The sequence below is a fragment of the Temnothorax longispinosus genome, chromosome 8 (genome assembly GCF_030848805.1).
Source record: "Temnothorax longispinosus isolate EJ_2023e chromosome 8, Tlon_JGU_v1, whole genome shotgun sequence".
In the NCBI taxonomy this organism is placed as follows: Eukaryota; Metazoa; Arthropoda; class Insecta; order Hymenoptera; family Formicidae; genus Temnothorax; species Temnothorax longispinosus.
The window spans coordinates 21,495,851-21,506,618 of record NC_092365.1 but is presented as its reverse complement, the minus strand read 5'-3'; the positions used below and the strand labels follow the sequence as shown (position 1 = coordinate 21,506,618).

Below are 10,768 nucleotides of genomic sequence, written 5' to 3'. Positions count from 1 at the left end.
TACAATGCAATGAAATCATCGATTGCTGTCCGCCTTTCTTTGTTTCGTATAATCACTTTCGTATAATCACTTTTATAATTCGCAAGGACATTTATTTACACACTATGAAGCATAATTAGCTCCTCGATGATGGATCGATATGCGCTGTAAAGATAGATACTTAATCCTAACACTTATTGTGAAATATTTAACATATAGAAAACTTTGCAATCGAAGAAACCAATGTATCTTTACTTGTAAATTTCTCAGAATATTTCGACCATGTCAAACATTTAAAATAAAGCCAATCAGCAGTATTTGTTGTTACACAAAATTGTTGTAGTCATCAAAAAATAACAAATTACATAAAGCAGCAACGAAAGAAAAAAACTGCCCGTTTTATTTATTTAATTTTGTTAACTTTCCTTTGTTGCGTACCAATCGTTAGCGGATATCTACAATAAAAATATCCGATAACGTGGTAAATAAAATTAAAAACACAAATCATTATCATTTCACGTAAAGAAATTTTACTATTTGGCCGAAATTATTTTACCGTAGTAAATTTAAACACGTTGCTGAGTGTAAGAGAGCGATAATAAAGAGCGGAAGGTATAACGCAAAGTTCTTTCGATCGTTTAATTATAATTATATTCATCATCTTGATTACACAGAATAATTACACAGGAGAGTAGTAAATGAAATAGAATTTTGGCTATTAGATTACAGAATTGCGTCTATCTCATTAACGAGTCGTACGTTTGCATAAAATAATAATCTGTCGTAAAATATATGTATGTATATGCGCGCCTTTAATCTCGTAGGGTGGCGGAATTAAAAAGAAGTCTTTCCAAATATAAAGTTTCCAGGTACGCTTGGGTCGTCGGAGCAGAAGTATTGCTTCCACAAATCGGCAAATTTCTCACGAGTTACCTCCTTACCCTGCAGAGAAAATAAACAGTTTCGTGAAATTCGTCACCGCCGCTGTAACGTCGTCTTTTTTTTCCTCTCTTTTTTTATCGTTACTTATCTTGCATCTCCGCTTGATTGATACTCACCACCCCCAATTTCTTGAACGCCTCACGTGCCTCGGCCTCCTCGACGCCGTGACTGCTACACACCTTGCTGAATTCAGTCTCGTCGATCGATCCATCACCTAACAACACTTGACTTGAATTTGACGCTATCCACGTTTCATGTATTTAAACTAACTGTATAAGGAACTGATAATAAGGAACCGAAGATAAACTGAGATTTTTGTCGGGCGAGGCAACCTATGTTATTAGTATTAATGGATGCGGGATAATGAAAGGAAGGGACGCTTAATTACTATTTATAAACTTATTAATCCTCGTCCCCGGCCAAAACCGTCATTTATTTTTAATCCACGATTGGCTCATTAATTTTTATAACGTTCCAAAAATATACCGTATTACAGTTAATCAAAGCAACAGGAAACAGATTGACAAAATATAAACGTCTAAAGTCTTATAAGACGTCTAACAAGTCAGATCCAAAGTCCAGTTTCAGATCTATATAATTGGCGAATGTTTCTACTTTCGTTCCACTTTTGCCTTGTCGGCATATCGGTGCGATATCCTCAGAAGACTGTAAGTCGGATGTGGGCGGATTATCATAGACGGAAATGTCAGCCAATTTTTGTTTGTATACCCTTAAAATTACCCTGATTATACCTTTAAAATTACAAAATAGGGTAAGAGCTAACTTTGCCTTTAGAGAAATTTCAAATCCGCAAGCGGGTGCTGTTTCGGAATCGTTTGTATGTACCCGTAAGGCCAGGTTCACTTTTTAACATAAGTTAAAAAGGTAAATTATTCCGTAATTTATATTCTTATTACGGATTGCTTCTGCTGCGTCAACGCAGCATCTAAGCTGGTCATGGCTCAGCGACTAAAATGTTGGGTTAGTGTTCCATAGGACACCGGTTCACGTACGGCTGATGTAAAAAAATTTTTTTTTTATATTTTTATTTCAGAGTGGCAATGTGATCTGGTGGTGAAGTGCCAGACTCGTAACCTCGAGAAATTGGGTTCGAGTCCACCTGATCACAGAAAATTTTATATTTCAAACCGCATCCCACGAGTAGTTGATGGGGACTCTCGTGAGAAGAAACTGGACTTTTGTCATTGGTTCCACACGTATAGCAATTCGGCACTGCTACGTGTAAGTAAATTTAAAATATTTAACTAACTTTTCTGTAGATGTTAAAAAAGATAGCTAAGGCTATTTTTTATTATAAGTGTGGCGATCGCAAATGCATAATAAATTACTGTCACGCGCGCGTGTGTGGGATATAAACGTATTTACGAGGAACAAGCACGTGCTTTCAAGACTTACCGGAAGAATCCTCTAAATCGAACATGAAGTTCATGTACGTTTGTTGCCACTCGAGTGCGTGCGCTGGATCTTTCGCGTACTCCTCCCACATGGAATACCACTCATCTCGACTGATCTGAAAAATACGAAACTCTTAACATCGTACACATATTTGCTTCATTTTCCTTTTTATCGTCGTAGATTGTGCGACACTTTAAATAAGTCATGAACTGACGTGGACCTAAATGTTTCATGCGAGCATGAAATTACACGCGACAATCGATTTTGAGAGGAAAAAGAACCCATGAAGTGATGAGTATCGTTCGATATATTCTTATATGTTTCTAAAATTCGGTTTTCCGGTTTCGCAGGTGTTCCGGCTTTCTCAATAATCTCGTGTAATCACGTTAGACACTTTGTGGCAAAATATTCTTTTAGAAATAAAATACAAATATATAAGCAAATAGCCGCGAAGTTATTTTTAAAATTGTGAATAGAAAAACGTTTTAAAAATCGATAAATGTAGAAAGTGGAACGGAGGTATGCTAAAAATTTAGGACCTTATTTCAGAGAATATAAAATATGAGAAAGAAATATACCCCTTAAAGTCCGATAAATCATAATATGATTCTATCGTGAAAATAGCGTTAAAATAGCAAGGAATAATTTAAATATTATACCTGTCCGTCTTGATCGGCATCGGCCCGTTGTTTCAGGCCTTCCCAAACTTTAGTTAAAGTATCTTTGATGTGTTGCGACGTAGCATCGTCCGGTTTCCAATGCCTGGAGTTGCAGATTCGCTGTACGAAAAGATACGAAAAAGAAATAAACGCAAATTAGCTAAAATTCTTTAATACTCCCGATTGATGAGCGCGAACGACACAGATGAAAAAGAGGTAGGTAATTGATCATGTTTGAATTTGTCGCGGTTAAATCTGTTTGATGCTAAAACGCTCTGTAAGTCAGATTTGTTTTATTTCTATTTATATAGATTCGATATTTTTATTCTTAATAAAAACATCTAATAACGGGGGAGGAAATAATTCAACGTATTATGCTTACTTGCACGGCAAGATCGAAATCCTTTATGTCGATGGTGCCACTTTGATTAACATCTGGAAAAAAAATAACAATAAAACTTTATTGTTATTATCTAATTGTCAAAACTGTTTGTTTATTTAAATTTATGATTTGATCGAAAATTCAATTATCTACCGTAATTCCGCTCATCGAATTCTTTTGTGAAGCTATTCATTATTTCAAATAAAATGCTGCTCCAGCTGTCGCTAACATTCCCGAGATACATCGTACATTTTCTCACTTAAAGAACAAGATAAACGATCATGCCACTCGATTTTGGTCCCGCTTGGCTACGATCGGATATCGTTAGTTTTCTGAAGATGACCCACTTCCACCGCAGGCTTATTCGTTTTCGCGCGGTTTCCGTCCGTGGCTTGTCGTTTATTAATTCCGTTTCACTGTAGAATAGAGGAAGCTACCCTCCGTTTCACCCTTTCCTGACTCCCGTAGTTGGAATCCTGTTAAGCGTCGATTACGATTCAACGAGGTAGAATTTATTGTCTCCCCGGTATTCCGTCGAGCACGGTTGACAAACTGAGGTCACGATGAAATAATTAATACCGACGTCCGAACGCAGCCGGTGCAGCGGTGTCTTTAATGGCACAACTTGTTGCAAAAACTCTGAACTCGCGGACAGATTAAAAATCGATTAATCGGATTCCCGCATATAGGACCCCGCTCTGATTGATAACAGGGTAGTGGATATAATAGATGGATAACGTATTCACGCTTTTTTTACGCGAACGAATTCTTCCTAGAGTCACGATGTTATCAGAGATAAATTGTCAGTTATCGTCAGATGATATTTCGAATCGTCAACTAGTGCGGTGGTAATAACTATTAATGATAGAAATGAGATTTTGAGATGATATATAATCCTGCAAATTCAAAAACAACAAAACAATCGTTCACTGAAAATGCATTACGGCAACTCTATCCCGTTGGCCCCTTCGCGCCAATCGCGCCTAAGTTAAGGTGAAATAATCTGTCAGTCCCGCAGAAGCGATCGTGGGATATGTTTAGCGGCCAATCGGCGGTGGTGAAAGAGGAGAAGAAAACGAGGGGTTAATGAGGGCTGCGAGGCGTATGCACGTCTGTGACCTCCATGATCCGCGCTACGTGCGGCGCACTATGTCGCTCATGTACACGCACACTGGCGTCATCCACACGTGTAATACACGCGCACACGTACGCACACTCGCGGGATTCCGCCCCCTACGTGACTCTGCTTTGTACCCGGCATTTTTACATTATGTGTCGTCATAAAAACATGTGCATTATACATTGAAATGCGTCCACGAGGTAGAGCCTTTCGTCTATTAAGCCCCGTAAGTAGGATGCATGAAGCTCGCGAAGCTGTGTCGAGGAACATTGAAATTTTCTCAGATGTGAAAAAAAGCGCGATAACTGCCAAACGCAAAAAAAATATGAATCCTCCTCTCTTCTAAAAAGGGCATGTCATCGATACTCGAATCTATCGAAATATTGTTGCTTTTCCGCAATGCCGATTGGTTCTCTTGTTGCGCTTACTAACGCGCGTCTGTGATGTCTAGTATATAATAAAGGTTTGATTAAACGTGATATCGTATTTATAGATAGACGAAAAACCGACAAAAAATCCCACATGTTTATTTTGCCAATTTGCAGTGACAATTTTTGTTCACCAAAGCCAATAAACAAGCTTATTTAGGTTACAGATACATTGCATCGCTGTGGGCTCATAGAGCATCTCTCGGGAGTTATAACGCTATGTGAATATTATGATTTGTAATCGGTGGTGTATGAATGTGTGCTTACATGTGATTTAGGGATTATTCGCAAACGGATCTATTCTAGTTCAGTATTGAGTTTAGACCAGACGAAAAACAGGCAGTGAAAAAACCACTGGTGCTCATTATTACAGAACCCGGCCCACACTAAATCAATGGGAAATGACTTTCGGTCGAATAGGCTGAAATTCTGATACAACTTTTCTGACACCTCTTGCTGAACTCTTCAAGCCAAAAGGATCGATAGGCCGTGCTTTCGCAGTCTCTATGCGTACTGAACATCGAGATCAAGCCAGCTTTTGCCCTTTTGCTCTATACGCGAGGTTTCTGTCCTCGCTGAGCTGGCCTTAGGACATTTACCATTGATTTAGAAGGATTATTTTTAACGCAGCCTTAAAATTGACGATCGTAAAATGTTTCATTTTAATGTGAAACTATCTCATATAACTTTTTCACCCTTCGCACATTATTTCCAATTCAAATACGCAAACAAAAAGCGTCATTTTGGTTCGGTGATTGAGCAATTCTCTTACAACTTTATGGTAAAATAAATGGAAATTCTATTTAACATCAAACATAGTTCTACTTTATTTTATTTAATATCAAACGTGATTCCGCTTTATTACATCCGATGCGATACGGAGATCTCGAAAGAGAGAAAAGTAGCCCTAGGCCCTCTTAAAACGACTCTCTCTACGTTAGAACCACTCACTTCTACGCACACCCGAGGGAATTAGAACACGTGCACACATCATATGTGGCGAAGCGACCCCTTAACCGGACCCGACGGCGTCCATTGTTTATCTTCTTCACAGTTCGTAAATAGGCGTATACATATCCTGCCTTGTTCTTATCTGAATGGATCGACACATAGGTGCCTCATGGAGATTGCACGCTCGCGCGCACAACCTCGATCCCCTCAAAAAGAGTCGTGGGAGAGACCGCGAGGACGACCCTTCGAGCGCACTCCGTATTTCATTCGTGTCGAAACGATACGGCTCGCGCAGCTTTTCGCGAAGAGCGCGAAAAAGGGAGCGCGAATGAAATAGGGCCGTTAAGAGAGAGAATCAAGAGAATCCTCCGGCGAAAATGCGAGCGGATGGTGGGGTTACGAAGGGGAACGGCGGAAAGGCCATCAAGGAGGAAGCGACACCTCGTTCGTTACGTTAGCGTTCGATGAGGATTTGTTTCGTCGAGATGTACGGAACGACGGGCGACGAGAGAGATTTTCGCCCAACGAGCGCTGCGGGGACGATAAATGTTATCTCGAAATGTCGGGGAAACCGTTCGCTGTCGTTGTCAAACGCGCGTTTGTCTATAGTAACGTGGACTAAATCGTGTGGCAAAAAAAAATCCCAGTACTAAAAATGCTACAAGTTAAAATAAAATTTACCAAAGTAAATTAATGCAATAGTTTTCTATCATCAGCTTTCTACATTGCGAGTAAAATAACTTTATAAAAGGATAGAACACATTTTTATACATTTCATCATTACGGGAAATATAAACACACTCGCGAGAAAGGGATGACTGAAGTCTCGTAATGGATGAATGGCGTAAAGTCAGGCTTGAAAAGCTAAAAATACCATCCTTATACTATGCTTGAGACAGCTTTATCGCCGTTATTATTTGCCTTCATTTAATATCCAGCTTTCACAACGATCGATAGACCTCTAATTTTTTTTTATAAATATTACAGAGAGTTTTATTTATTTTTAGTGAAATTAATTCAGCGAAATTATAGCAACTTTATTCACACGATCGTCGTTGATAACAGAATATTGCTGTTAATGCAAATTAATATATCCAGTTAAAATTAATATCGTGCATTTTAATTGTATGCGGTAGTATACTTACCGAAGAAAGCGTTGAAGACGAAGAGTAATTTTTTCTTGCGAAACTCCGATAACGGCATCTTTGGACCCTACGAAGTTAAGAAGAGAGACAAGAGCGTTAGATGTGTGCGTAGTGTTAATATTCGTTCGCGATCGAGTGACGATCAGGGTCGATTGTCTCAAGCGACCGACCCTTCTTTTATCTCGAGAGTAAAAAGTAATCGTGTTTCGCTTGCATGTGTATGTGTGTGCGTATCAGGCCACTTTATATACAGTTTGACCCGATATATTCGCGAGGTCATTATGAAAATATGATGACGATTTAACGAGACTTGCAATCTCTTACTAAAAGTATTAAACTTGTTTTATCGCTCTTTATATATTCTAATATATTGATTTACTAATTAATCCGTTTTTAGCACATATTTTCTGCACAATTATGTATACGTGTCATATTTACTTTTTTATTATATTCTCAAATATTTGAGAATGACATAAATAATCTTAAAACATTGTAGTAACATTCATACATCATAATTATTCCGATTAATCTTAATTAATGTAATAATAGATTAATGAGAAAAAGCCATTTACAATAATTCTCATAACTTTCTGTTTGGCGACAGAACGCGCGCGCAGTAATTTCAGCTATAATTAATTACACAGATTAATTGATTAAACAAAAAACTTTTACGACGGAAATTGTGAGAAACGATTAATGTTTTAAAGGGCTTTCTTACACTCTCTTTCCTTTCTGAAACTACTGTGGTGTTTTTCCAGACCAGCGTTAGTCTTTACATATAATAATCTCTCGAGTTTAAGAGAATATCTTTTTCTTAGTAGCACAATCCCAACATCTATTAACGTACATTTTCGCTATGGTTTTTTACGATCGGACATCGGTTATTCTAGTTATCTAACTAATTGCAAGTACACAAGCGTATCGCGACGTATAAGCGACATGCGTCGCTTTACACAGTTCCTCCTTTTTTTATTTTTGGATCCGTCTATATAAAGGCACTCGATAATTGCCGACTATATCTCGATAAATGACCCCGATTTTCTTTTAAAGGAGATGCGTCTCTCTAATGAGATAATCGGATTCTCGTAAGACACGCGTTCAGAGTCGCTAATTTATTTAATATGCTAATTCCGTTTACTGAAAACTTGTATAAAGTCACATAGAGTCTACTATAGATACTAAAAAGATGCTGCTTGAATCAAGCGAGATTAATGATGAAGCATCTGTCGGCGAAACGATGCATTTTTAAATCCAGGTGCGTATTTTTCATAAACCTACTGCTATTCTCTATGATACACGCGTACTCAAGAAAAATAAATGTAAAAGTGTACGAGTCCATATTCAATCGGGTAATAAATAAATACTTAAATAATGACATATTATTTGATATCAATAGAATAAATAAAAATTTTCTTCTGTTTGTTATCATCAGTATTAATTCTATATTAACGATATAATTCATACATAATAAATTTACTCTAAATAATCCACGAAGTGATTAATTACTGTTGCAAATTATGTATGGCTTTGAAACGCTTTGTGTTTTCCTCTTTAATGATGTTGTATGCGATATTATACTAATCTAATTACATGAAATAGTCAATCATTATATTGCAATTTGCTCAATTCATCAATTGAAATAACTTTTCTGATATATTTAACATTAACTTCCGCATAAAATTATGTTACATTTATCTGACTTATTGCACGGATAGCAGAAACGCGCGAACACTCACGCAATTTCGAAAGCAATTTTACTTAGCTTTCGACGCGGTCAGACGAAATTTGTCTTTTGTTTTTAAGTATCTTTCTGAATAATTGAATCCTTAAAATCTCATTTACAATCGTCGACGTCGTCTCTGCGTTAATATAAGAAACTTACCGGTAAGAACGATTGCAAACAGTTGCGATGATAATCGAAATGCAACGCTATATGGCAGTAATTAATGCAAATTAAATTCTTATTGCGTATATGAGTGCAGAGAATTATTATAAAATGACGTTCAATTGAACTCTTAATAAAAAGATATTGATTTCAGGATGATTACAAGTAAATAAGTGTTTGATAAATTATCAGAACAGCATAGCAGAATGATTAATTTCGCATTTTTTAATTGCCAATAATATTCGCATTAAGATTGATCTTGACGTCAATTCGTGTGTACGTCATTCCCGGCATTTACATTTATCTTATAATTGGGCTCTTGGTTAACGACGTAGCAAAAGTAACTGAAGCATCGATGCCCCCATGTACATTGTTCACGGTTTAATAGTTAATTCTAGTAGTTAATTAAATCAACAATTTGGCGCGTAAGCTTCATGTAACAATATGCGCCGGGCAACTGCGCGGATTGTGTGTTCATTATCGGATAATTAAAATTCGATAGGAAATTTACGGCATTTATATGAGCGCATATTGTCCACATACACATATACATATGTAGACTGCAATTTAATTAAAAGCGATTTTAATTGATCGGTGACTTTCACTTTTTGTTTTAATTCTGAATTTTGTGTTGTGCTCGTTCTCAGCTGCGATTTATCGATCGCGTTTCGACAACACTGCATTGTCTATATTACTATAGCATACGCTGTTTATGAATGATATCCTGACGTGCAAAGATCGATCTCAGTGGCGTTATGGTGCAAAGACTATTGTGCCCCATAAACACACGCTTTGCGCTATGAGGACGAAAATGCTATCACTATCACTACAATCCCGTTATCTGCGCGCGTTAACATGCTCTAGTGTCAATTATAACGGCTAACACGTCATACTAATCAGTAGTGTTAAAAGCTTTGTATTTTTTAGTCGTTTACAGAAGGAGGTGAAAAAGCGTTATTTATAAGATATAAAAGATATATTATACAATTTTTGAAACATATCGTTCTTTAACAGAAACATATGCTAAATTTTTTTCAAGAATTTCTATTAGACACATACGTGATCTCTTATGTGAACAAATATTCGAGTTATTTATGAACACACAAATTAGAATAGGATTTTTGACGCGCTCTTTACTGTTATTTTACTACTGACAAAAACGTTCACACTTGAAAAATTGTATACTAAAACGCAAGACATTAGCCAGATTTCTTTGAGTTATTACTTTTTCAAGTAATAAAGTGAGGGAGAAATGATGAAGAAGTGAAGTTTGAGAAGGAAAGCGTCAAGATAGTCGCCGGCGTCTTTACGAGCTGCACTTCGTGAAAACTATGACGATCATAGCCATGTATCTGCCATTTGTCTCGTGCACCTTTCGACACCGCAGAAAGGCAGGTTTTTCTCGGAATAGAAATCTCTATCTGTCGAATCTGTGCTATTAATCTTTTCAGAAAATACCGCCGTATACCGGCCGTATTTTATGAAATTTTCCAAAGGCAAATATATATTACAGAGAAATTTTTATTTTCCTTTATAACGTATTGTATCCTAGACCGGCGCATAATTCTTTATTCTTCTTTTTTTTTTTAGAAACGCGTCATGTTTACATCAGCATATTTTATTTCACAAGTCCAGATATTGAGACATTTGAGCTCAACTTTTAAATCTGAATATTTGCCTGTGAACGTCCGCAATTGATATTCCACCTAGCTCGCGGGGATAATCGCAGGAGCAGATTACTTATTCGCGCGGTGTCGCGTGAAGCGCAATTTTCTCTATTTATGACTGCACCGCTCGCTTTTCCTCCAGCCTTCTGTTTAAGCTCTGTAACGAGGAATCGTGCAATTCTCTTGAAACTTGT

At 37.2% G+C, this 10,768-nt stretch overlaps 1 protein-coding gene across 1 annotated transcript; it reads right to left on the bottom strand.

Annotated features, from left to right (window-relative positions):
* Window positions 1-604: 604 nt before the first annotated feature.
* Scp2 (Sarcoplasmic calcium-binding protein 2) lies at window positions 605-7,298 on the bottom strand. Its single transcript, XM_071785633.1, has 6 exons — window positions 7,023-7,298; window positions 3,379-3,431; window positions 2,997-3,116; window positions 2,338-2,452; window positions 1,038-1,135; window positions 605-921 (listed from the first exon to the last, which is right to left on the bottom strand). The coding sequence occupies exons 1-6, from the start codon at window positions 7,078-7,080 to the stop codon at window positions 814-816; spliced, it is 552 nt and encodes a 183-aa protein (XP_071641734.1). The 5' UTR covers window positions 7,081-7,298; the 3' UTR covers window positions 605-813.
* Window positions 7,299-10,768: the final 3,470 nt, after the last annotated feature.

Coding starts and splice junctions, on each gene's coding strand:
- Scp2 (XM_071785633.1), bottom strand. CDS start 7,080: ATGCCGTTATCGGAGTTTCGCAAGAAAAAATTACTCTTCGTCTTCAAC. Junction 1,136..2,337: donor CGATTTAGAGGATTCTTCCG/GTAAGTCTTGAA, acceptor AAGTGTTGTTAG/GTGATGGATCGATCGACGAG. Junction 922..1,037: donor CGTTCAAGAAATTGGGGGTG/GTGAGTATCAAT, acceptor TTTTCTCTGCAG/GGTAAGGAGGTAACTCGTGA.